General features: G+C 36.8%; 1 protein-coding gene across 2 annotated transcripts in view; it reads left to right on the top strand.

Moving 5' to 3' along the window:
* The window catches only part of GLRA2 (glycine receptor alpha 2), a 307,323-nt gene that overhangs the window by 61,550 nt on the left and 218,090 nt on the right, over window positions 1–27,683 (top strand). For both annotated transcript variants that reach the window (XM_058184672.1, XM_058184673.1), the window contains exons 5-6: window positions 23,032–23,114; window positions 24,525–24,662. In XM_058184672.1, the coding sequence (XP_058040655.1) occupies window positions 23,032–23,114; window positions 24,525–24,662 (221 nt within the window). The remainder of the gene's footprint in view (window positions 1–23,031; window positions 23,115–24,524; window positions 24,663–27,683) is intronic.

Here is a 27,683-nt window from a genome sequence, read left to right as displayed (position 1 = left end):
TATTTAATTAAGAAATGTTGGCAGAGTCTGTGTATAATATAATAATATAATATAACAACAGAGTTGGAAGGGACCTTGGAGGCCTTCTAGTCCAACCCCCTGCCCAGGCAGGAAACCCTACACCATCTCAGACAGATGGTTATCCAACATTTTCTTAAAAATTTCCAGTGTTGGACCATTCACAACTTCTGCAGGCAAGTCATTCCACTTATTAATTGTTCTAACTGTCAGGAAATTTCTCCTTAGTTCTAAGTTGCTTCTTTCCTTGATCAGTTTCCATCCATTGCTTCTTGTTCTACCCTCAGGTGCTTTGGAGACCATCCCGACTCCCTCTTCTTTGTGGCAACCCCTGAGATATTGGAACACAGCTATCATGTCTCCCCTAGTCCTTCTTTTTATTAAACTAGACATACCCAGTTCCTGCAACCGTTCTTCATATGTTTTAGCCTCCAGGCCCCTAATCATCTTTGTTGCTCTTCTCTGCACTCTTTCTAGAGTCTCAACATCTTTTTTACATCGTGGCGACCAAAACTGGATGCAATATTCCAAGTGTGGCCTTACCAAGGCATTATAAAGTGGCACTAACACTTCACGTGATCTTGATTCTATCCCTCTGTTTATGCAGCCCAGAACTGTGTTGGCTTTTTTAGCAGTTGCTGCACACTGCTGGCTCATATCTAAATGGTTATCCACTAGGACTCCAAGATTCCTCTCTTGGTACTACTATTGAGCAAGGTACCACATATACGGTACCTGTGCATTTTGTTTTGTTTTTTGCCTAAATGTAGAACCTTACTTTTTTCACTGTTGAATTTCATTTTGTTAGATAGTGCCCAATGTTCAAGTCTGTCAAGATTTTTCTGTAACTTGAGCCTATCTTCTGTAGTGTTGGCTATTCCTGCCAGCTTGGTGTCATTTGTAAATTTGATGAGTTCCCCATCTATCCCCTCGTCCAAGTCATTGATGAAGATGTTGAAGAGTACTGGGCCTAAAACAGAGCCTTGGGGTACTCCACTGCATACTTCCCTCCATGTGGATGTAGTTCCGTTGAGGATTACACGTTGAGTGCGGTTGGTCAGCCAGTTATGAATCCATCTGGTGGTGGTGCTGTCTAACCCACATTTTTCTACTTTATCTAGTAGTAGGTTATGGTCTACTTTATCAAATGCTTTACTGAAGTTCAAGTAAATTATATCGACAGCATTCCTCTGGTCTACTAATTTTGTCATTTTGTCAAAGAATGCAATAAGATTAGCTGGCATGATCTGTTTTTGACAAACCCATGTTGGCTTTTGGTTATTACTTTGTTTGCTTCTAGGTGTTCGGTGATTTGTTGCTTGATTATCTTTTCCAGAATCTTCCCCGGTATTGAGGTCAGGCTGATAGGTCTGTAGTTTCCTGGATCTGTTTTTTTTTTTCCTTTTTTGAAGATGGGAACTACATCAGCTCTTTTCCAGTCCTCTGGCAGCTCCCCTGTGCTCCAGGATCTTTGAAAGATATAGTTCAGTGCTTCTGAGATAGTATAGTTTTGTCTATGGGGAGCAGTCTTGGCTGGAAATTTTTTTTTTGCCTAAATGTAGAACCTTACTTTTTTCACTGTTGAATTTCATTTTGTTAGATAGTGCCCAATGTTCAAGTCTGTCAAGATTTTTCTGTAACTTGAGCCTATCTTCTGTAGTGTTGGCTATTCCTGCCAGCTTGGTGTCATTTGTAAATTTGATGAGTTCCCCATCTATCCCCTCGTCCAAGTCATTGATGAAGATGTTGAAGAGTACTGGGCCTAAAACAGAGCCTTGGGGTACTCCACTGCATACTTCCCTCCATGTGGATGTAGTTCCGTTGAGGATTACACGTTGAGTGCGGTTGGTCAGCCAGTTATGAATCCATCTGGTGGTGGTGCTGTCTAACCCACATTTTTCTACTTTATCTAGTAGTAGGTTATGGTCTACTTTATCAAATGCTTTACTGAAGTTCAAGTAAATTATATCGACAGCATTCCTCTGGTCTACTAATTTTGTCATTTTGTCAAAGAATGCAATAAGATTAGCTGGCATGATCTGTTTTTGACAAACCCATGTTGGCTTTTGGTTATTACTTTGTTTGCTTCTAGGTGTTCGGTGATTTGTTGCTTGATTATCTTTTCCAGAATCTTCCCCGGTATTGAGGTCAGGCTGATAGGTCTGTAGTTTCCTGGATCTGTTTTTTTTTCCCCTTTTTTGAAGATGGGAACTACATCAGCTCTTTTCCAGTCCTCTGGCAGCTCCCCTGTGCTCCAGGATCTTTGAAAGATATAGTTCAGTGCTTCTGAGATAGTATAGTTTTGTCTATGGGGAGCAGTCTTGGCTGGAAATTTTTTTTTTAAAAAATGGCAGTTTCTTATGGAAATCACCATACTACAAAAAAGATGTTGAGACTTTGGAAAAAGTTCAGAGAAGAGCAACTAAGATGATCAAAGGCCTGGAGACTAAACCATATGAAGAATGGCTGCAGGTTTTGGGTCTGGCTAGTCTAAAGAAAAGAATTAGAGCTGACATAAGAGCAGTATTCCAAGATTTGAAGGGCTGCCACAAAGAGTCAAATTATTCTTCAGAGCACCAGAGGGCAGGACAAGAAATAATGGTTGGAAACTAATCAAAGAGAGAAGCAACCTGGAATTAAGCAAAAACTTCCTAACAGTGAGGACAATTAACCAGTGGCACAGCTTGTCTTCAGAAATCATGGGTGTTTCATCACTGGAGGTTTTTAAGAAAAGACTGCACAGTCACTTATCTGAAATGGTATAGGTCAGTCATGGCTAACCTTTTTGCCATCGCGTGCCAAAACTGGGGGCAGCATGGGGGGGTTGCGTGTGCATCTGCCCACACCCATAATTCTATGTGCCCTGCTGCATGTGCACGCAACCCCCCCGTGCTCCCCCGCTTTGGGCACTCGATGGCACGGTGGCACAGTAGGCTTGTTTTTCGCCCTCCCCAGGCTTGTTTTTCGCCCTCCCCAGAAAGCCTTTAGAGCCTGGGGAGGGTGAAAAACAGGCCTTCCCCAACCCCCACAGAGGCCCTCCGGAGGCCGGAAACAGCATGTTTCCAAACTTCTGGTGGATCCAGAAGGGCTGAAAATCAGCTGGCCAGCATGCACATGCATGCCGGGGCTGAGCTACTGTGCCCACTGATATGGCTCTGCGTGCCACCTGTGGCACGTGTGCCATAGGTTCGCCATCACGGGTATAGGTTCTCCTGCTTGAGCAGCGGGCTGGACTAGAAGATCTCCAAGATCCCTTCCAGCTCTATTCTATTCTAAAATATATTACTTATATGAGGGTGGGGATTTACTCCTGTATATGTAGATCTTGTATCCCTGAGAAATAAGTTCCTACTTTTGCTTTTACAGCACTGTACTTTTCACTTTGTTAAATGAATCTTTATTGCAGTTTTCTCATGTTACAAAAGAGTGACACAGTTTAGCAGTTGAAAGTAACATCTCCCTTTCTAAATCCAAACAGGTTCTGCTTTAAATCCATCCTGATCCTGTGGCATTGCTTCATCTAATAAAAATGATGATGCCATATTTAATTAAGAAATGTTGGCAGAGTCTGTGTATAGTTTTGTTTATGGGGAGCAGTCTTGGCTGGAAAGTTTTTTTTAAAAAAATGGCAGTTTCTTATGGAAATCAGGACTAATAGGATTTTTTAGAATGGTTACTGGATGTAGGCCAAAGAACATATCTGTGTACGCAAGAGTTTATCTGACAGTAGTTTCAGGTGGCATAAACCAGTAGTGACTTATGGCAATCTGTGAACTCTGTGAAACATTTCTTTTGGCAAAGTAGCACTAGCATAATGGCACAGTTCGAAAAATAAATGTTCCTATGAGTCCGGTTTGTAAATGAGTGTCAGAAACAGAGACATGAAGGAAAGCAATAAGAGTTTTTTTGCATTCTATTTGGAGAGACTTCTGCACATGCTCAGTGTTCACGGATTACATCCCGGTGGGTGGGCAGAGCCTCCCGCAATTGCTGCTACTGGTTCACCCAATCTGGAGAGAACCGGCTGAATGCCACCACTGGTCAGATATTATGAGATCAGATAGAAAAGACTGATGTAGTCACCTGCAAGGGGGAAAACAATCATGCTTCAGATAGGTCAAGAACAGTGCACAAATGTATGTTTTGATGAAAGTAGTCTTAAACAAAGCAACTATCATTCTGAATTTTCATATTATTTTAAAAATGTACTAAATTCCCTTTAATCTCCTTTTTATAGTGCTGCAGAAACTGTAAAATGATGATTGCCTGTGTTTGGCTTTAAGGTTGCTGCTACACTTTTGGTGTTTATAATGGGTTTCTGATAAATACTTTTACCTACAAATGAAATTCTCATTCATGAAAAGAAAACAAACTGCTGTTGCTGGCAAAATATCAAATGAAAATGAAAGGATTTTTTTTTTAAAAAAAGCCAAAGGATAGAGTTTGTACTTTTACCCTATTATTCTATAATTCTAAGACCCAGTGGTGGGATTCAAGTAATTTAACAACCGGTTGTCTGCCCTAATCATTTCTTCCAACAACCAGTTTACCAAACTGCTCAGAAAGTTAACAACCAGTTTTTCCGAATTGGTGCGAACTGGCTGAATCCCACCACTGCTAAGACCCTTGATTAAAGGCCCGAATGATCACATTATTGAATTAATACTGAGGATTAGATACTTGTGCCAGAAACAATGTGCATTTCACATGCCTTCCTTCTATTCCTCTACTTCCTCTACTGAGCCATGGTGTGGCGGTGGTTAGAATGAAGTACTACAGGCTACTATCAGGGTTCCAAGGAATACCCCCAACGAAAGAAGTCTGTGAGGCTAGAAGTTCCTCAAAGTTCCATTTTATTAAATATGTCATATTGGCACATCTGGGAAAACCCAAATTTGAAAGCTTCCAGGTTTTCCCCACCCAAAAGAAAGTCCAAGTCCCTTCCCCTGCACCCACATGTCCATCACATGGTCCAATCAATGCACCCTCCCAACTGGAGATGCCTCCTAGTCATGCCACTCCAGATGCAGGGCAGAATGTCCTTGACTCTCAGAGAAAAGGATGTTATTATGGCCAGATATCTCCTCCATTCCACACAATCCCCCCTCCCAGTTTCCCACAGCACTAAATGTGGGAGCCCTGTAGATCCAAAGAAAACATGGCTTCCAGGGCTGACAGCTACTTCTGCTGACTGCAGGCTTCCTATAGTTTGGCAGTTTGAGTCTCACGGTCTAAAGGTTGACTCAGCCTTCCATCTTTCCGAGGTCAGTAAAATGAGGACCCAGATTATGGGCAAAGTGATGACTGTAAACTATTTAGACAGGGCTGTAAAGCACTGCAAAGCAGTACATAAGTCTAATTGCTATTGCTATTTATTCACATAAACTTGTTAATTTATTTCTATTTGTATGTGTGTGTGTGTGTGTGTGTGAGGCAATAAGTCCTCATTTTTTCTACCCCAAATCTGTCTGGTTTTCTTTATTGTTCTATGTTCTTGCAGTTTTTACACCAGGGAACTTAATGGTACATGTACAAATATAATAAGTAGTCCTCGACTTACAATCACAACCGAGCCCAAAATTTTGTTGTTAAGTGAGTTTTGCCCCATTTTATGACCTTTCTTGCCACAGTTGTTAAGTGAATCACTGTAGTAGTTATGTTCATAACACTGGATTCCTCATTGATTTTGCTTGTCAGAAGATCAAAAAGGTGGTCTCATGATCTTGGGACATTGCAACTGTCATAACTGTGAGTCAGTTGCTAAGCATCTGATTTTGATCACATGACCATGGGAATGCTGCAATGGTTGTAAGTGTGAAAAACAGTCATATGTCACTTTTTTCAGTGTAACTTTGTAACTTTGAATGGTCACTAAATGAACTGTTGTAAGTTAAGGACTACCTGTAGTTCTACTTGCCCAATGAAGAAGATATAGAGAAGAAAACTACCATGATTTTGGGATAATAATGGCATTGCTTTATGGTAATCTCATCATGTAACTCTATTGTCCCATTTGCCATGAATATTTTCTAGTTTTCTGGAAGACAGTCAAGGTATATGACGTTCCATAGAGATTTTGACTATTGAAGAACAGTATACAATTGTTGTTTTCACTCTAGGGTTTGTTATGATGGAGGTGGGAAAGGCTGTTTCATAAGGTTTTGACTTCATATGGTTGCTGTAGAGAGTAGGGCTGAATCCTTAAAACAGTAAGCTGAAATCATCAGACATTTTCACCTAAATGTCTCTTGGTCTTCACACTCTGACCCTGCCTCCAATCCTGGGTGATTTCATCTGCTGATAACATCTATCTTACAAATGAGCACATCACTTGTCATCACTTGCAAATAAGATGGATGAAATACTCATCTTAAACAAATACTATTCTGATTTTCGCAATTCAACAGTCCTATGCTTCTCTGAAAGCTGGTTAGATGAATCAATTGAAGATAGCATATTCCAGGGTTTCAGATTGAACAATCAGACAGAATTACAGAAACATCTGGTAAAAAGAAGGGAGGAGGCTTATACCTATATATTAACAGCAGCTGGTGTCAAGATTTAAAAGTAATTTACAAATTCTGTGATAACAATTTAGAGACTTTAAGTATGCAAACCGTGCTATTCACCTCATGAATTTCCTCATTTCTTCTAATTGCTGTTTATGTCCCACCACAAGCCGGTGTAAACAAGGCATTACGAACTCTAGCTGACCAAATCATGGAGGCTGAAGCCAAATACCCTGATTCACTGGCCAATATTTTGGGAGATCTAAACAAGGCAAACTTAAGGAAAGAGCTACCAAAATACTTTCAGCATGTCAATTGTCCCACTAGAGACAAGAATACTTTAGACCGTTGCTACACAACACTAAAAGATGCTTATCGGTCTTTACCACGAGCAGCTGTAGGACACTGTGATCATTGCATGATTCACCTTGTACCTCCTTACAGGCAAAGACTTAAAACCACAAAACCAACAATTAAATCAGTGAAGACCTGGATGGAAGAGGCAAAGTTAAAGCTACAGGCCTGCTTTGACTGCACTGATTGGAATATTTTTGAAGATACCTCTGTAGACCTGGATGAACTCACAGATTCTGTAATATCATACATCAGCTTCTGTGAAGACCTATGTGTACAGACAAGGAACTTGCGAATATACAGTAACAACAAACCTTGGTTCACACCTAAACTTAAGCAGCTACGTCATTCCAAAGAGGAAGCCTACAGAAAAGATAATAAAATGCTGTACAATCAGGCCAGAAATGTACTAACAAGGGAGATCAGAGCAGCAAAAAGAAGCTACTCTGAAAAGCTAAAGAATCAGTTTTCAGCAAATAAACCAGCAAACATATGGAAAACTCTTAAAAATACCACTGGCTATGGCAAACCGGGGCCGGAATAGCTCAGGCTGTAAGGAGCCTGTTATTAGAACACAATAGCCTGCAATTACTGCAGGTTCAAGCCCGGCCCAAGGTTGACTCAGCCTTCCATCCTTTATAAGGTAGGTAAAATGAGGACCCAGATTGTTGGGGGGGCAATAAGTTGACTTTGTAAATATACAAATAGAATGAGATTATTGCCTTATACACTGTAAGCCGCCCTGAGTCTTCGGAGAAGGGCGGGATATAAATGTAAAAAAAACAAAAAAACAAAAAAAACCTCCTTCCCAGGCTGAAGGTAATCAACAACTGGCAGATGACCTGAATGAGTTTTACTGTAGGTTTGAAAGGAAACTACAGCCACCTATCTCCACAACCCCATCTCAGACACACCAACCACAGCCAAGCCTCCTACAACTGACCCCATCCCATTGGGTTCACAACCCCTAGTGATCACAGAAAAGGGAAGTGCAGGACCTATTTCACAGACAAAAGCCAGGAAAAGCTCCAGGCCCAGACAAGATAACTCCTTCTTGCTTAAAAGTCTGTGCTGACCAATTGGCCCCCATCTTCACCCATATCTTCAATAAATCACTAGAGATGTGCTATGTTCCTTCTTGCTTCAAACGCTCTACCATCATCCCAGTGCCGAAGAAGCCACCATCAAGGAACTGAATGACTACAGACCAGTTGATTTAATATCTGTAGTCATGAAAACCTTTGAAAGGCTAGTGCTTTCCTACTTGAAAACCATCACGGATCCGCAATTTGCATACCGAGCAAATAGATCAACAGATGATGCTGTTAATACGGCTCTGCACTACATCCTACAACATCTTGAATCTCCAAAGACCTATAAAGTCCTCTTTGTAGACTTTAGTTCAGCATTCAATACCATCATTCCAGACACTCTTCTAACTAAGCTAAACCAGCTACAGGTACCGGAACAGACTTGTAAGTGGCTCACAAGCTTCCTAACAAACAGGAAGCAGCAGATGAAGCTAAGCAGGATCACATCAGATACCTGTATAATTAGCACAGGGAGCCCCCAAGGCTGTGTGCTCTCCCCACTTCTCTTCTCTCTGTATACCAATGACTGCTAACAATGATTCATCTGTTAAACTACTGAAGTTCGCAGATGACACAATAGTGATCGGTCTCATTCGAGACAATGACTAATCCGCATATAGACGAGAGGTCGAACGACTAGCCTTGTGGTGCGACTGAAACAATCTGGAACTGAACACACTCAAAACCGTAGAAATGGTGGTAGACTTTAGGAGAAACCCTTCCATACTTCCACCTCTCACAATACTAGACAACACAGTATCAACAGTAGAAACCTTCAAATTTCTAGGTTCTATCATATTGCAAGATCTAAAATGGACAGCTAACATCAAAAACATCATTAAAAAAGGACAGCAAAGAATGTCCTTCTGCGCCAACTCAGTAAGCTCAAACTGCCCAAGGAGCTGCTGATTCAGTTCTACAGAGGAATTATTGAGTCTGTCATTTGCACCTCTATAACTGTCTGGTTCGGTTGTGCAACCCAACAAGAAAAACACAGACTTCAGAAGATAATTAGAACTGCAGAAAAAATAATTGCTACCAACCTGCCTTCCACTGAGGACCTGTAAACTGCACGAATCAAGAAGAGGGCTGTGAAAATATTTACAGACCCCTCACATCCTGGACATAAACTGTTTCAACTCCTACCCTCAAAATGATGCTATAGAGCACTGCACACCAGAACAGCTAGACATAAGAACAGTTTTTCCCCGAAGGCCATCACTCTACTAAACAAATAATTCCCTCAACACTGTCAAACTATTTACTAAATCTGCACTACTATTAATCTTCTCATTGTTCCCATCAACAATCTCTTTCCACTTATGACTGTATGACTGTAACTTAGTTGCTGGTAATCCTTATGATTTATATTGATATTGATTGTTCCTGATTGCTTATTTGTACCCTATGATTATCATTAAGAGTTGTATCATTAAGTGTTAAATTGTACCCTATGACCATCATTTGTGTTGTAAATGTTGTACCTTGATGAAGGTATCTTTTCTTTTATGTACACTGAGAGCATATGCACCAAGACAAATTCCTTGTGTGTCCAATCACACTTGGCCAATAAAAATTCTATTCTATTCTATTCTATTCTATTCTATTCTATTCTATTCTATTCTATTCTATTCTATTCTATTCTATTATCTTTTTAGCAGCTTCTAGTGTGTGAAAGAAATAGGGTTTTCCCCATTGCTGCTTTTCTAGTAAGTAAAACAGTAATAATCAAATAAAGACTATAGCATTACCTCATGGCAATATATTATCAAGGTGTGTGACTAGAGATGTCGGTCCTCTCCCCTGCCACCTTTGGAAATAGGTCAAAAGCTAAATGAAAAACATTTTAAAAAATATTTGAATCTTCAAGTACCAGTAAGTCCTGATTATTGGCAATTACTACCCAGTCCTGAAGTTATGTCCCTGCAGCACAGCTGTGGTCGTTTGCCCTTATGAGAGATACTGCAGTGCACCCCCTATTTTTCCTTCTATCCTGCCCCACTGGCTCCCACATGGCCTGTTCACGCAATCTTTCCCACCTTAGTCACCAACTGCTCACTTACCATTCAAAGAGCTCAGGAAGTCGGGGTAGTGAAGGAGGACAGACAGCTCCATTGCTAAACCACATGGCACATATTCTGAAGTGGCTATCTTTTTCTGAGCAGAAAATAATAGTGGCAAAGCTAAGGCTGGCTAGTTTTCCAATGTTAATCGTAACCTTAGATTTGCTAGCATTAGTGAGGAAAGGAAAACCAAGAGAAGCTAACACTGATGAGCTAAATCTTGCTTATGCAAGGCTAGAGAACTAAAGCTAGCATTAGCAAGGAAAAGAAAACATAGCGGTAACATTTAGCTCCACCAGTATTAGCAGTAAGATGTTACTACTTAACAAGAAAAAAACAAAGCCTAATCAAGGAACTACCAAGGAGAAACCAACACCCCAGCAACTATGTCAGAGAAAGCTACTGTACACAAACAGAACAAAACCCACTTCCACTGAAGGTGTTACCTACTCTGATAATGAAACATCAGCAAACAAGCAAACAAGCTCAGAGACCATAAAAAGGACTCTAGAATCAGGAATGTACATTGTCAGTCTGGGAAGCTAGCTATTATTCTTGACAGTGCTGGTTAGCATCACAACAGTTGTAAACCACACAAGTCTTTACAAAATTAGTAATATAGGTAGTCCTCAATTTACAACAGTTCATTTAGTGACTTTTCAAAGTTACAACGGCACTAAAAAAAGAGACTTATGACAATTTTTCACATTTACAACCATTGCAACATCCCCATGGTCACATGATTTATATTTGGATGCTTGACAACTGACTCACATTTATAACAGTTGCAGAGTCCCAGGGTCATGTTATCACCTTTTGTGACTTCTGACAAGTAAAGTCAATAGGGAAACCAACTGTGTTACTAATTTCACAACTGCAGTGATTCAGTTAACAAATGTGGCAAGAAAAGTTGTAAAATGGGGCAAAACTCACTTAACAAATTTCTCACTTAGCAACATAAATTTTGAGCTCAATTGTGGTTGTAAGTCAAGGACTACCTGAATAGAAACACCATAAATAAATCAAGAAGTATAGTCATATGAATTACAAAAAGTATTCCAGTGTTTCTGTATTATTGATTATGCTAGTTTAATTATAAACTATTCCATTGCACAAGGTATAATGATACTTTATTCTTATAATATAAATAAAAATAGGGTAGCACATGGTAATATGTTAAAAACATGACTGAAAGATATATGCCATTTGAAAACTACATAGCTATAAATAGAAAAGCCAAGTAAATCTAATTTTAGGGAAGTGGTGGATTTGTGTTATTTATTTCTGATGATGAGCTACTAATGTGATAGGAAGATACATTTACATTGTTTATGTTATTTGTGCTGATTAGCAAAGTTTAAGAAGAAGAAGAAGAAGAAGGATCAAGTACAGGAGAGTTTCTGGTACCACATCCTACAAATGTGACAAAGTCAAATAAACACAACTGCATAGTTCTGTTGGAAGAAATATCAATCTGGTTTGGAGGCTGAATGGAAAGATGGTTTAATGGTTTAATGGTGAAGCAGAACCACCAAGCACATGGTTCTAGGCAGCTGACCACATGGAGTTGAGAGTGTGGGGGCATATACCTTCTCTTGGACTTTGAACTTGAACTTCCTGTTCCTGTGCAAGAACATGTATTCTATTGACTGTTGTCAGATTCCTATGGGGTCATGTTTGTCTGAGCTTCCAGATTTGGCTGACATTTGCTGAGTGATGCAATGGCCTTAGCAGATTGTGCAATGCAGTGAGGTCTGTGTTTCTATTAAATGGTCCTATTATGTCCTAAAGGGCCATGTCTTAATCCCATCACCCTGGAACTGAAGGTCTTTTGTCTTGTAGATAGACTGGCCCAGTCCTGCTGGGGCTATTAAGAAAGGTGAGGGCTGCTTTCCAAGAGCATGTTTATCCTTTAGGGAAATATAATATTCTGCCTTTTTAATATTTCACATAATATTTCATTTTTCCAGGAGAGGGATGGTGTTAACTTTGTACAGTTCAAACAAATAAAATTCTGGTTGACAAGCTAATTAAGTGTAGACTGGATGGTACACTTACGATGTGATTACAAAAGTGGCTTGAATACAGTATTTCAAAAGTTTTCAGTAAAGTTTCCTTATCAAACTGGAATCAGTCATCAGTAGGAAGTCATAGAATTTGGAGTTAGATCTAATACTCTTCAAAAATTTAAATTAATGCCTTGAAAAAGGAAAATTATTTATTAGATTTAACAAAAGTTGATGGTATATTTAAGAGTCTTTAGTAAATAAAAAGAAAGCATTCAAAATGCCTGAATTAGGACTTCCGGCTCATGAGGTTTGGACAAAGAGAGGGCTCGAGGAGCTAGCTCTGCTCTTCATCCCTCTTTTCTGGTGCTGGAGCGATCCTAAAAGGATACACGAAGCCTGAAGGGAAGCGTGTTGGAGTGGAAATACTCAAGGAGCAGTTTGGCGATAAGCGATCGCCAACGCAACAGAGAGAAACCATGTTGAGCCCAGAAATCGAAAGGCTGACATTTTTCAATGGTGGCCCCAAATTCCTGACAGCCAGCAAAGTGGGAAGCAAGATTGAATGACAGCTCGTAGTGGGGAGTAAGGAGAGGTCAGTGCAAAAGAATTTGAGCAACAGAAGATTAAAAGAAAGAAAGTTTGCACCACATTAGGAAGATTGATTGATCGTAACCCGAGAAAGCAGCTAAGAAGTGGAGGTGAGAATGAGCGGAAAGTGACTGGGGAACGATTGATAGCTTGATACTTTAGCAAACAAAATAAGAGAAGATTGCGATCTGGGATACCTTCAGACTATGAGATTCCAGACTTTAAACTTTGAACTTTGAAAAGAATTAAACACTAGTTACGAGGCTGCGAACTCTGTTTTTTACTAGAGATTGAGTTTTTAAGAAGCAGCTGGAGTAATGGAAGTGGAGACCATCCATAGCGAAGAGCATTACTCAGCAACTTATCTGCATAATAAAGAAGACTGAGTTGATGGGAACCTTTGAGAGACTGATACATTAATAAGAAATTGATGAAATTGGTGACTCTTTTACTTTTTGTTTACTCTTGTTTATTGAATCTGCTAATTGATTTTTTTCTCTTTTTCTACTGGATGTAATGACTTGAACGCTTGTTGGAAATCATTACTTTATTATATATACTATAGATTTAAAGTACAATTAATTTCAATAGAGTTTAGTGTAAGTAATTTTGAACTGTCAGTATTTAATTTACTTAACTCATTAATTTATGCACCATAAGGCTAATTAACCTAATTAAGGAAATGATTATATCTATTGCTATATATTAATTGATTGAAAGTTTTATGTAATTTATTCTTATTTATTGATACCCAAAAATCTATTTTTTTCTTTTTTTCTTTACTTTTTCTTACTTTATAGATACTCTGTATATATATCTATATATAACTCAAATTTTCTGATTATTAGATTATTATTTATATATAATACTTATTAAGATTTACAGTCATAACTTAAATTGTAAACTACTGCTATAGCTAGATTTGAATTTCTGAATATTGTGGTGAACATTGAGATCTATATAAATAATATAACAGCATTAAAATGTATAGCAAGTGCCATATTATACTAATAGCTAATTTTTAAGGTAAAGAAGTTGAAGCTGTTTAATGCCAATTTGGGACAACATGCACAATATTCTTAAAAAACAGAAAGAGATACTAGAAGAAATGACTACTACAAACATCACATTAATTAAGGCAGGAAAGAAAACCATACTACCTCTAACACCCTCAGCAACAACACCTTCTGCGACAACACAAAAAACAATAGAGGAAATGATGAAAGCTGAGGAACAAAATACTGCTTCCAATATCCAAAATTCCCTACTTACATTACAAGAATCTATGGTAAAACTGCAGGAAATAATGGTAAAGAACCATGTAGAAACAAGAGCTGATATTAACAAATCGAAAGAGGAAATAGGGAAATTAAAATTGGAAATGAGATCATATATATCAAAACTTGATGAAAAAATAGGATCAACCCAACAAGCACTAGAGAACAATGAGCACAAAATAAAGGAAGTAGAGAAAAGAACGGAACAAACAGAGAAGGAACTAGAAAAGATGGACCAACAAATAAAAACAGTGAGCAAAGAAATGGGAAACTCCCTGACCTTTATTGAGATGGAGAAAGTGGTGTCATACCTAAGATTTCAAAATATAGTACAAGAAAAAGATGAAGATTTGGAGATAGTGATGGCAGAAATCCTAGCCAAAGCGCTAGATAGAGAAAAAGAAGAAATGTTAAAGGAAATGGACAACGTCTACAGGGTCAGTACAAGCTACACAAGAGGAAACAAACTTCCAAAAGAGGTCCACATTCGATTTACAAGAAGGAAAGTTCAAGATATAATATACAAAATATCCAGAGAAGAAGTAATAACATACAAAGGTAAAGAGATCCAGATCCTTAAACAAATCCCGAGAAGGGTAAGAGAGCAGAGAAGAGATTATAAATTTTTGGCCAAACAGTTGAACAAACAAGACATCTTGTTCCAATGGCTGATCGCAGAAGGGATGTTGGTTACTTGGGAGGAAAGGACAATTAAAATAGATATGTTGGAAAAAGCATAGGAACTTTATGAACAACTGGCAGGGTCGGAAGACCAAAGTAGTAGAGAAGATCTAGATCTAAATGGCCAAAAAAGAAAAGACCAACTAAAAAATAAAGACAAAGAACAAGAACTAATAGATACCAACCAACAACAAACAGAAAGGGAAATAAGAGCAGCTAGAAGACAAAAAGCAAAAGATAACTAGAGCTATGGAAAAAGAAGTGAAACTCTTATCTATCAACATAAATGGACTAAATTCAACAACAAAAAGAAAAAGGATTTTGGCAAACTTAATAAAACAAAATGTAGATATCATATGTCTACAGGAAACACATATTCTAAAAACTGATGAAAAATATTTAAATTGCCCCAAATTAGGGATGCTGTTTACGGCTTCTGCATATCAGGAGAAAAAGAAAGGAACAGCGGTTTACATTAAGGAAGAGATAGAGGCAAAGTTAGTATTTGAAGACCCTGAAGGAAGAATTCTGGCAATAGAAATACAGATAAATTTTAAAAAATCCTACTAGTGGTAATTTATGCCCCCAATGATAATCAAAATGAATTTTATAAAGCCCTATATGAAAAAATTATTGAATTAGAAAAGAAAAACATTTGCATCATAGGAGATTATAATGTGATACCAGACTATCAAAAAGACCACAATGGGGGAAATAAGAAAGTGAGAAAAAAAGAGAACTACCCAAAATATTTGTAGAAATGACTAAGAAATTAAATTTAATAGATATATGGAGAACACTAAACCCTGAAAAGAGACAATTCACATTCTATTCAAACCCCCATAAGTCATGGTCATGCATTGACATGGCCTGGATGAGTGGAGAACTAGCAGAAGAAGTGATAGAAGCAGAAATCTAACCAAATTTGTGGGCATACCATAATCCACTCAGAATTAGTTGGAAGGGGGGAAAAAACCAAGGAGAAGATGGATGCTAAATACCCAATTATTGAAAGATGAGGAATTGATTAAGAAAATTAAGGAAGAATTAAATTTTTATTTTAAAGAAAATAATCAATATACAACGACTCAAAATCTATGGGACACTATGAAAGCTGTGATACAGGGAGTTATAATATCTTTTGTTGCAAAAAAGAACAAAGAAAAATATGCCCAACAAAATGATCTATTCCAAAAGATCAAAAAATTAGAGACTAATTTACAGAATAATCTACAAAACTCCCAACTATAAGAACAATTAATTCTCCATAAACACAAACTCAAATTAATTGAGCAGGAAGAACTAGTCAGAAACTTGAAAGCAACCAAACAAGTATACTTTGAACAAGCAAATAAACCAGGAAGATGGCTATCTTATAAACTCAAAAGAGAGAGAGAGAAAAGAACCATTTACCAATTACAAGATGAAAATAGAGAAAACCAACATACAATAGAAAAGAAAAAAGAGATTTCACATAAATATTTTGAAGATCTCTATAAGAAAGAAAGAATTAATGAGGATCAGATTAGGGACTATCTAAGAGAAAAAAGAATCCGAGAAATAAAAGGTGAACTGAAAGAAATGCTGTCTAAGGACATAACTATGATGGAATTAAACCAAGCAATTAGATCCCAGAAAAATAATAAAACACTGGGACCTGATGGCTTTCCATGAGAATTCTATAAGGCAATAGAACAAGTAGGACCAATAATGGTTGATCTATTTAATGAAGTATTAACATCAGCTAAAATGCCAGATACGTGGAGGGAAGCATTAATTTCGCTAATCCCAAAGGGGGACATGGATGCCAGACTGATACAAAATTATAAACCAATTTCTTTGTTAAACGTAGATTATAAAATATTCACCACGATCATTGCCAATAGACTAAAGAAAATTTTGAACGATTATATATAGTCAGATCAAAATGGATTTCTCCCAAATAGACAAATTAGAAATAATTATTAGAATAATAATGGACAGTTTAGAATATTACAAAGCTCATCCGGAGAAATAAGTAGCCCTTGTTTTCTTGGACGCCCAAAAAGTATTTGACAACCTCAACTTTAAATATAGAGAAAATACCCAACCTTGAGAAGGTTGTCTTTTATCTCCTCTGCTCTTTATACTGTCACTAGAAGTATTATTAGAACGAATTAGACAAAATGCAGAAATAAAAGGATTGAAAATCAGAAATGAAGAATATAAACTGCAAGCATTTGCAGATAATTTGGCATTTATTATTGAAGAACCATTAGAGAGCGGTCAAGAACTAATTAAGGAATTAGAAAGATATGGAACTGTTGCAGGACTGAAAATCAATAGACAGAAAATGAAACTTTTACCAAAAAATTTAACAGAATTACAAACAATAGAATTGGAAAGAACACTTGGACTCCAAACAAGAAGAAAAATCAAATATTTAGGGATATGGTTGACAGCACATTGCAAAGTAATAAAGGAACAAATTATTACAACAAATAAAAAAAAAGATTTAGAACTATGGATGAAGATGCAGCTGTCACTATTAGGAAGAATAGCAGCTCTAAAAATGTCTATACTACCAAAATTCCTATATCTATTCCAGACTATTCCAGTTAAATTAGATAAAATGTTCTTTAATGAGCTTAATAAAATAATAACCAAATTTATCTGGCAGGGGAAAAAATCCAGAATAAAAATGAAATCTCTACAAGATATAAAGAGTAGAGGAGGATTTGGATTGCCAAATTGGGAATTATATTATAGTGCAGCTATACTAGTCTGGTTAAAAGGTTGGAACAATCTAAAGAATAAAAGAGTATTAGCCATAGAATGTCATGACCTACAGAGAGGATGGCATGCCTTTCTGTGGGAAACAGGACCCATGAAACAACAATATTTCCATAGACACCTGATTAGTGATTCACTAATAAATAATTGGATTAAAATTAAAAAGAAACATTATATAAAAATCCCAATTTGGCTATCCACAATGGAAGCGATCATTCACCCAAATAATTTAGATCTGAATAAAATGTTAAAATACAGAGACCTATTAGATACACATGGAAAATTAAAAACAATATAGGACTTCTAAGAACAAGGACTATGAGTTGACTGGTGGGCTTATCTTCAATTACAAAACCGATACAAACAAGATATAAAAGATTATGGAATATATCCCAAACCACAACAGATAAAATTTTACTAGGGCCAGATAAAAAAAAATATTACCCAAATTTATAAATATCTGCTGGAAGTAGAACTGGAAGAAGAAGTAGTGAAAGGATGCATGATTGCATGGGGTCAAAATATTGGACATAATATAAATCTATCAGACTGGGAGAGCATATGGAACAGAAACCACAAACTAACAAAATCAGCAGCATATAAAGAAAATGCATAATATGTTTTATAGGTGGCATCTACCCCCCTCGAGATTAGCGAACATGTATCCTAAAATGAGCCCCACATGCTGGAAATGTAAAAAGAAAGAGGGAACATATTACCATATGTGGTGGTCATGTTCTGAGTCTCATAAATATTGCTTAAAATTAAAGATTGGCTACAGGAAATTACTAGTGAACAAATAGAATTAGAACCAGAACTCTTTCTATTGGGGATTTTTTTAAAAATGTGAAGAGCACAAAATACCTAGTACTACACATATTAACTGCCGCCAGGATGACCTTCGCTCAATGTTGGAAACAGCCATGTATACCTACAGAGAAACTAGTTATACAAAAGGTCATGAACTGTGCAGAAATGGATAAATTAACACTGAGTTTAAAAGATAGAGGCATCGATATTCTATAATGTATGGGAAAAGTGGTATAAATGGATAGAATGGAGACAGATTAAAAATAGTTAATTATTAAGTATAAGCAAAAGATAAAACAAGAATGTAAATACACACAATTTAATTTTTGTAAATAATTCATGGAGTATTGTTATAAGAAAAACATCACAAATAGCTGTTAAGTGATATAATTGTTTATGTTTTTTATGTTTTTAAGGTAATAAAAGTTCAGTAAAGTATATTGGGGAAAAATGCCAGGAATCAGTGGATAAATTAGTGAAGTGGGCTGAAAGTAGCACCATGAAATAGAGACAAATTTAAAGTTCCTGAGTTACAAATAATAATAATAATAATCACATACATAAATACAAGATGGAAACTATACTGACCTGATCTGATCTATGCAAAAAGGATCTAGGAATCCTTTCTTGCCAGTAGTTCCTGCCCATTCAATAAGATTTAGTTGGGAAAGCACTCTTTGAGTCTCATCTTTGAAGGATTGCTATCTATTTTTAGAATTATATTTTAATTCCTTTTAATTGTATATATCTTGTATTTTATTTCTGGCTGTACACTGCCCTGAGTCCTTCGGGAGAAGGGTGGTATAAAAATTTAATAAAATAAATAAATAAATAAATTTTATCTATTTATTTTTTATTTATTTTATTTGTCACAACGTTATATATAAGCATATATAAGCATATATGTTATGTTATATATAAGCATGAAATAACTATACAATATATAAGCTTATATATAACCATAAGTATGTAATAACTATATGAAATTGTATACAATCAAAGGGAACATTAGGACAGGAACAGTAGGCAAGTTGGTGCTCTTATGCACGCCCTTTACAGACCTCTTAGGAATGGGGTGAGGTCAATAATAGATAGTCTTTGGTTAAAGCTTTGGGGATTTTGTGAAGAGACCACAGAGTCTGGTAGTGCATTCCAGGCATTAACAACTCTGTTTCTGAAGTCATATTTTCTGCAATCAAGATTGGAGCGGTTCACATTAAGCTTAAATCTATTGTGTGCTCGTGTATTGTTGTTATTGAAGCTGAAGTAGTCTTCAACAGGAAGGACGTTGTAACAGATGATTCTATGAGTTAAGCTCAGGTCATGTCGAAGGCAGTGGAGTTCTAAGTTTTCTAAACCCAAGATTTCAAGTCTGGTGGCATAAGGTATTTTGTTATACTCAGAGGAGTGGAGAATTCTTCTTGTAAAATATTTCTGGACACGCTCAATTGTATTAATGTCCGAAATGAGGTATGAGTTCCAGACAGGTGAGCTGTATTCAAGAATTGGTCTAGCAAATGTTTTATATGCTCTGGTTAGTAGTGTAGTGTTTCTGGAGAAGAAGCTATGCAAGATTAAGTTTACAACTCTTAAAAGCCTTTTTTGCAATGTAGTTGCAGTGGGCTTTGGCACTTAGATCATTGGATATGAAAACTCCAAGGTCTTTAATGGGGTGGGAGTTATCTATAAGGTAGTGTCCATTGAGCTTGTATTTAGTGTTCAGATTCTTTTTTCTAATGTGTAAGACAGAGCATTTGTTGGTTGAGATTTGGAGTTGCTAAGTTTTTGACCATTCCAAAACAAAGTCAAGGTCTTTTTGAAAGGTAGCTGTATTGTTGGTAGTGTTAAATAGTTTAACATCGTTAGCGAAGATAACACAATTGCTTATAATATGGTCACAGAGATCATTAATGTATAATATGAAGTGTTGGTCCAAGAACGCTGCCTTGGAGAACGCCGCTATGGACAGGAACAAATTTGATAGGGCACTGCCTATTTTGACCACTTGTTGTCTGTTTGACAGGAACACTGTTATCCAATTGTGGAGGGGTCTGGAGACGCCATAGGATTTTAGTTTGAGGAGAAGTTTGTCATGTACCACTGAGTAAAGAGCTTTACAGAAGTCTATGTAAATTGCATCTATTGCTTTGCCCTGATCAAGATTTGTAGTCCATATGTTTTTGCAGTGTAGAAGTTGCAAATTACAGGATAAATTTTTTCTGAAACCAAATTGTTTATTAGAGAGTAGGTTGTTTGTTTCTAGGGGGAGGGTAATGGATTGGTTGATGATTGATTCCATTATTTTGCAGGTGATGCAGCATAAAGAGATAGATCTGTAATTTTCAACTAGGCTGGGGTCTCCTTTTTTGAAGACAGGGATGACCTGGCTAGTGATCAAAGTTTGGGAAGGGAGCTAGTCATGAAAGCTTTTTCAAAGATTATGCTTAGAGGTTCTGCTAAATTAGGTGAAAGCTTTTTTAAGAAGTATGCACACAGACCATCAGGTCCAATAGATAGAGATGGTTTCAGTTTGTGAAGGGCCTTTTCAACATTATCTTCTGTGAAATCTATTTGTGTTAGGTCGTTGTACTCATTGTTGGTAGGACTGGGTAATGATGGGTATGAGCCATTACTGTTAACAAAGACTGAGCCGAAGAATGTGTTAAAGAGGTTTGCTTTAACTGTTTCATCATTATATTCTTTGCCGTTAGATCCTTTTAGTGGTGGGATGGATCTTGAGTCTTTAAGTTTGTTGTTCACAAAATTATAAAAAGCACGATTGGATTTTGTGCGCAGAAGGTCTTCTTCTTGTTTGGTGTGGTAATTGATGCATTCAATTTTTATTTGGTTGCATATATTTTTGTAGTGGTTTCTGAAGTTGGTTACATAGCCATATCATCAGGGATCATGGAGGCATACCTTTTCTGTAGCTCTTTATCTTTCCATCTCCCTCCCTCTGTCTCTTGGCCTCTGCTCCATCTTAGAGTAGATCAAAATCTTCCCTATTTGCATTTAGGAAGTCTATCTAAATCTGTCTATTCCAAACAGTCTTTGGGGACTGATGGTGTGACAGATCTCATCCATGCATTACAAGTTTTGTTGTTGTTGCTAGGATTGCTTTCCTTGATGTGACTTCCTAATGGTTAGGAAATTAGTTCTTATTGGGTTGGAGGGAGTTGCTTATTTTTCTCTGTGTTAACTATTTCAATTTATTTTTTTGTCATTTGCAAGCTGCTCAGAGCTTCTAGGATATAAATATAAATACAGTAGCATATAAATTACAGTAACAAATAACAATTTAAATAACAAAAATATGCTGATTGTGCATCAGCAGTGAGATGAGGCTTCTAAAAAAAGATGAACACAGTTTTAGGCTACATGAATGACAATTTAGTTTCCAAATTATGGGAAAAAGTAGCTGCACTTTATTCTAATTCCTGTGTCCAAATCTGGGCATTTAGTTTTAAGGAAGTCTGAGAAGAAATAGAATTGGTATAGAGAAGAATCAAAGGAATAGAAAATAAGACAAGAAGCTAAAAGAACAGAGTATATTAGTAATGAGAAAACATTATTGGAAGAAATGTTAAAGACTGAGAGACATTCTCTAATATCCCAGACTGCAGAACTCAGAGTAGTTGTTTTATGCCACAGAAAACCAGATTCTGGATAAATGTTAATATCAGCTAAGAGTCAGTGATTAAGAAGGTTAATGTAATTGTATATTTGAGAACCATATATTGGGGTGACATTAATTGTAGTCCTGCAATGAGAAGACATTTGGACTCCATGACCTAAATGATTTTTGATATTGTGATTCTCTTCAAAGGAAGTGTGTTGATCTACAACTGAAATTTTATTGCATTCTTAATGCACCATCCCACTCTTGTTAGCTCCCTCTCTCTGTGTGAGAAGCTTTGAGTTACTTATCTAAATAGAGTTTGCAATGAGCTCTCCTTTATTTGCATCCATTGACTACAAGTGATCTTGATTGTCATTGTTTATTGATCAGCCTCACTATATTTCAGCACAGCTTCTTATAGCAAATATATATTTAAACATCTGTTAATACATATTAGGTGCAGGGGTGGTATTCACTTACCTTTGTTATCAGTTCATGAATGTGAGTGTGCGTGTGCTCTCTTCACTGGCACATGCCACCTCTGCACATGTGCAGGGCCTTCCGCGCATGTGCAAATCATAGAATAGAATAGAATAGAATAGAATAGAATAGAATTTATTGGCCAAGTGTGATCAAAAATGGGATGTGATTACATCCAGGCAGGTGGACGGAGCCTTCTGCTGCAGCTGCTACTGGTTCACCTGAACTGGATAGAGCTGGCTGAATACCACCACTGATTAGGTGAGGAATTGAAGGTGCCACTGTTGTAATCTCTGTATATGGTCTTTTGCTAAGTTGCTAAAACTAATATCGTAATTCTAAGCCTACTAATAATATATTTTTAAATAATTAGTTTTTTGTGATAGAATACATGTTGGTTGAACAGGCTTAAAGCAAACAGGTTTGTTTGTTTTTTAAAAGATATGGCTCTAGATTTTCTTTTTGTGCACATGTGCATGTGTTTCTGTATGTCTAAAAGAAAAAGAATACAGTGATCATAGAGTAACATGTTGAAGCTGTTCAAAGGATTAAATTTCATGCAAGTCTACACCACGTGCTACTTGCAAAATGAGTAGTACAAAATGCAATATTTCATTTAACAATAGGTGACAGAAACTCCAAAATGAATAGATTGTAATAAGCTTTGATCATTTTCCTTTTAGGAGTGGGTGTTAAGGCTTCATTTTAGCGGCAATTCCATACTTAATAAACATATTTACATTTCTTTGCATCCCTTTAGGCTAACATTAACTTTATCCTGTCCCATGGACCTAAAGAATTTTCCCATGGATGTACAAACATGTACAATGCAACTAGAAAGCTGTAAGTCAGATATTATATATATTTTTAAAAAATACACCAGGCATAATGTGACTCTTTGAGATGCTGCATTTAAAATCACTTCATGTAGTATAATACTAAGCTTCTGGCATATGAAGAGTATAACACTGAAGAAAACAACTGGAGAAAGCAAACTGAAAAGGGATACAGTATCTCTACTACAGCTGCTACTACTTTTTTACTTTACTATTTTTGAAAAGGAAAAGGTTAATTTCATTGGCCTTAATTTGTTCTTGTAATAGAACCCATTATGTCATCTTAAGACCTGAGGGCTTTTGAGAAGACAGAATTAAATGTTTTAATTCACAGGTGTCAAACTCACTGCATCACGTTGTCATCACATGATGTTTCATAATGTTTTTCTCCTTCATGGAGCTGAAGTGGGCTTAGCCCACGTATGACACATCTGGCCCATGGGCCGCCAGTTTGACACCCCTGTTCTAATTCAACTTCCTATAACCTGGCAGAACCTTTTATTCTCCAAATCCCACAAAGAAAATGACTGGGAATTCTGGGATTTGCAATTCCTATATGTTTGGAGAGAACCTCTGGTGGTGGTGTGGGGGAGAGGATCTTATTTCTCAACATTGAGGAATGGATATGCTCTTCTTGGACAGGGTGACTAAATTTTGAGCTATTTGTTAATGTTTATCAGTAAGCAAGCTGTTTGCTTTCTCTATTTCTTTAGTGATAGCATACATTGTTTTCATACTTAAGGTCCTGAATAAAATGTCTCTTTGGATAATTGAAATTTTTGACTTGGAGGGCTATTTAACACTTGAAATGTAAAGACAAAGAATAAATATATGGAGTAAATAGTGACATTTCTGAGGCAAGCCATTGGGGGTGCATCTTTACATTTAACATACAATCTTCCATATCCCCAAAGGCAAACAGCATGAACTGGATGGGGGTAATAATAATAAAAGTGACAGGTATAGAAGCAACTGGATACTCCTGAGGTACTCAGATATAATATTTCAAGAAGATGATGCTATTATCCAAATAGAATTGGAGACTTGACAGCATCTAATGCAGATTTTGCCAATATAGAGTTGTCAAAATATATTAGACCTAAAAGTGCCTTAATTTGTGGCTGCCATGCTATTGTGTAGTCTCACTTTATATAAGACGTAGAAAGTCCTATGCATTTCACTTTAATATATCTTTGCTATAAATATACTTATGGTCAAATGTTCCCCAAATTTAATCTAGATATATTCCTAATTTATTGATGTGATATCACTCTGTACATTAACCATAATCTGAATGTATTTATCTATTACTGAAGCTTTCTCCTTCAGAAATTAAATAATTTTCTACTGTTGCTATTTGCCTGTTGTAGCAATTCTATGTATTATTATCTAATAACAAATCATTTGTTTGCTATAGTTGGCTATACAATGAATGATCTGATATTTGAATGGATGAGTGATGGTCCAGTACAAGTAGCAGAAGGCTTAACTCTGCCGCAGTTTATTTTGAAAGAAGAAAATGAGCTTGGTTATTGCACAAAGCATTACAATACTGGTAAGTATTATGTTACTCAACAATGATTTCCAAAATTTATGAGCAATATTAGAAACTTATTAAAGAATTCTGGTTATTAATATTAAAATTAATATACATTAATTACATAGTTAAATCAATAAAATGGATTGGATTACATTTCTGTTAAAAAGAACTAATTCAAATAATGAGCCAATATATACTTATCAGCTGTCAAGTTGCAAATTAGGTATTGATTTATTTTGCAGTGTTGCATAATACTTAGGCTATTGACATCTTGATGTCTTGATAAATTGCAAATACTGGTATGTAGCCAAGAAAAATATATCCATTGATGACAAGCAATATTAAAGTCATACCAACCAGTGGTGAAATCTGAACTGGTTTGCCACCAGTTTGCTGGCTGCGCATGTGCACTGTGTGCCAAGTGCGCATGGCAAGCATGCACCGTGTGCATGTGCATGCGCACTGCATGCCAAACACAAGTTGTGCATGCGCATGCACAGTGCGCACCAAACACACACTGCATGAACACACAGTGCACACCAAAAACATACTGCATGCACGCGCATGTGCAGTATGCACCAAAAGGAGGCTTGGGAAAATAAGTTGAGCTGTAGGGGAGATCAGCTGTGTCGTGTAATTTAGATTCACTAGAAAGCAGGATTTCCTCCTTTCTAGTGATTTTAAATCGTGCAGAACAGCTGATCATCAGAAGTATCAGTTTGAAGGAACCAGTAGCTTTTTTTTTTACTACCGGTTTGCTCAAACTGGTAGTTTTTATCACTACCGGTTCACCTAAACCAGTGCGAACCGATAGCATTTCACCACTGATACCAACCCTCTTAAGATTTTCTGACCAAAATTTGAAAATGTTAGATTAGAGCCAAGCCATATGAGTTAGTATTGCAATCCCTGAATTAAACTTCCAGCAACAACACATTGTATGTAATCAATTTTTATTCAATATATCCATCATGTCCAGTGTACCAGAAATAACATCAGCATAGCATAGTTGTGAACTCAATGGATTAGCATTTTGAAAATACAGGTTCTAGTACAGTTACATCTGTAGAAATTCACTGCCTTAAACAGATCTAGTTACTTTCTCCCAGCCCAGCCTACTTTACACAATTGTTATGGCAAAAACAAAGACAAGAAAATAATATGTATGCTGCCTTGAAGTCCTGGCTGAATGGTGGTATATAAATTTAAGAAGTTTTTAGAATAGAATAGAATAGAATAGAATAGAATAGAATAGAATAGAATAGAATAGAATAGAATAGAATAGAATAGAATTTTATTGGCCAAGTGTGATTGGACACACTAGGAATTTGTGTTGGTGCATATGCTCTCAGTGTACATAAAAGAAAAGATACCTTCATCAAGGTACAACACTTACAGCACTTAATGATAGTCATAAGGTACGAATTTAATACTTAATGATACAACACTTAATGATAGTCATAGGCTACAAATAAGTAATCAAGAAACAATATCAATATAAATTGTAAGGATACAAGCAACAAAGTTATAGTCATAAGTGGAAGAAGATGGGTGAAGGGAATGATGAGAAGATTAATAGTAGTGCAGATTTAGTAAATAGTTTGACAATGTTGAGGGAATTATTTGTTTAGCAGAGTGATGGCCTTTGGGAAAAAACTGTTCTTATGTCTAGTTGTTCTGGTGTCCAGTGCTCTATAGCGTCATTTAGAGGGTAAGAGTTGAAATAGTTTATGTCCAGGATGTGAGGGATCTGTAAATATTTTCACAGCCCTCTTTTTGATTCATGCAGTATGCAGGTCCTCAATGGAAGGCAGGTTGGTAGCAATAGTTTTTTCTGCAGTTCTAATGGTCCTCTGAAGTCCATGTCTGTCTAGAACTGGATTAGCAGCTCCTTGGGCAATTTGAGCTTTCTGAGTTGGCACAGAAAGAACATTCTTTGTTGTCCTTTTTTGATGACTTTTTTGATGTTAGTTGTCCATTTTAGATCTTGCGATATGGTAGAACCTAGAAATAATAATAATTATAATAAAAGAGAGTAGCTTCATAGTTTTGAAAATAATCCATCAAATCTCATCAAGAATTACTTTCAATTTGTTTCCTTTAATTTCTTATAAAAAAATACTAAAACCAAAACATCAATTCATTTTCAAGGTTTTAATAGATATGGAATTTCAAAGGACATGATTCAGATGTGTAATTGGGATATATCCAACCACAAAGAGCCCTGAGGACATGCATTCTCTAGGAAACCCCAGAATCAGAAGGCATCTGATAACTAACTAACTAACTAACTAACTAACTAACTAACTAACTAACTAACTAACTGTATTAAGAGAAATTACGCTTTATAAATATACATCTTTATTGTAGACCCTGGAATGGGGGCAGGGCACAAGGAAACACTATGTAGGTGTACCCACCTAGTTTATGATTTGAAAACTAGAGAAAAAGTGATAGAGCCAATGAATAATTTTTAGGAATACCAATTTTTAAATGCAGTTGACAATTTGCAGCATTTAGGGATTTCACTAAATAGATCCAGTTGCCAGGAGGTGGGGCTGATGTTGGGGTGACATGATGCTTTTCCATGGAGCTCCATTGGATCGCTCTGAAATTCAAACTGCAAGGAGGTTTGGACGGACCTAAATCACCTTGGAGGGGTGATGAAGTAAGAAAGCACACTCTGTCGATCTCAGGGAGTCCACAATCTCCCTGATTGATCTGGAGAAGGCTCTCAATCTGGCAGGAAGAAAAAGAAGCCATTGCATGCTTGACCAAAGCTGTGACAGCTGACCAATGAAGAAAATGTGAAAGACTGAAGAACAGTGTGAACAATCTGGGTGAGAGATTTCTAACTTCTACTGAGAAACAAGCCCCCTGGAAATTAGCCTGGCTGAAAGTGGGACCCAAAAAGGAGGAGGTGGAATTGTTTTCCCTCCACCTCCCAAAAAAAGCAGTGAGCAAGCCTGAGAGCCATTTTTAAAACTGGGAAGATAAGAGAACTTTTTAAAGGAGTGAAAGAACTCTGAAACTAGG

The sequence above is a fragment of the Ahaetulla prasina genome, chromosome 5 (genome assembly GCF_028640845.1).
Source record: "Ahaetulla prasina isolate Xishuangbanna chromosome 5, ASM2864084v1, whole genome shotgun sequence".
Classification (NCBI taxonomy): Eukaryota; Metazoa; Chordata; class Lepidosauria; order Squamata; family Colubridae; genus Ahaetulla; species Ahaetulla prasina.
The sequence above is the reverse complement of the archived record's forward strand: the minus strand, read 5'-3'. Positions and strand labels throughout refer to the sequence as shown.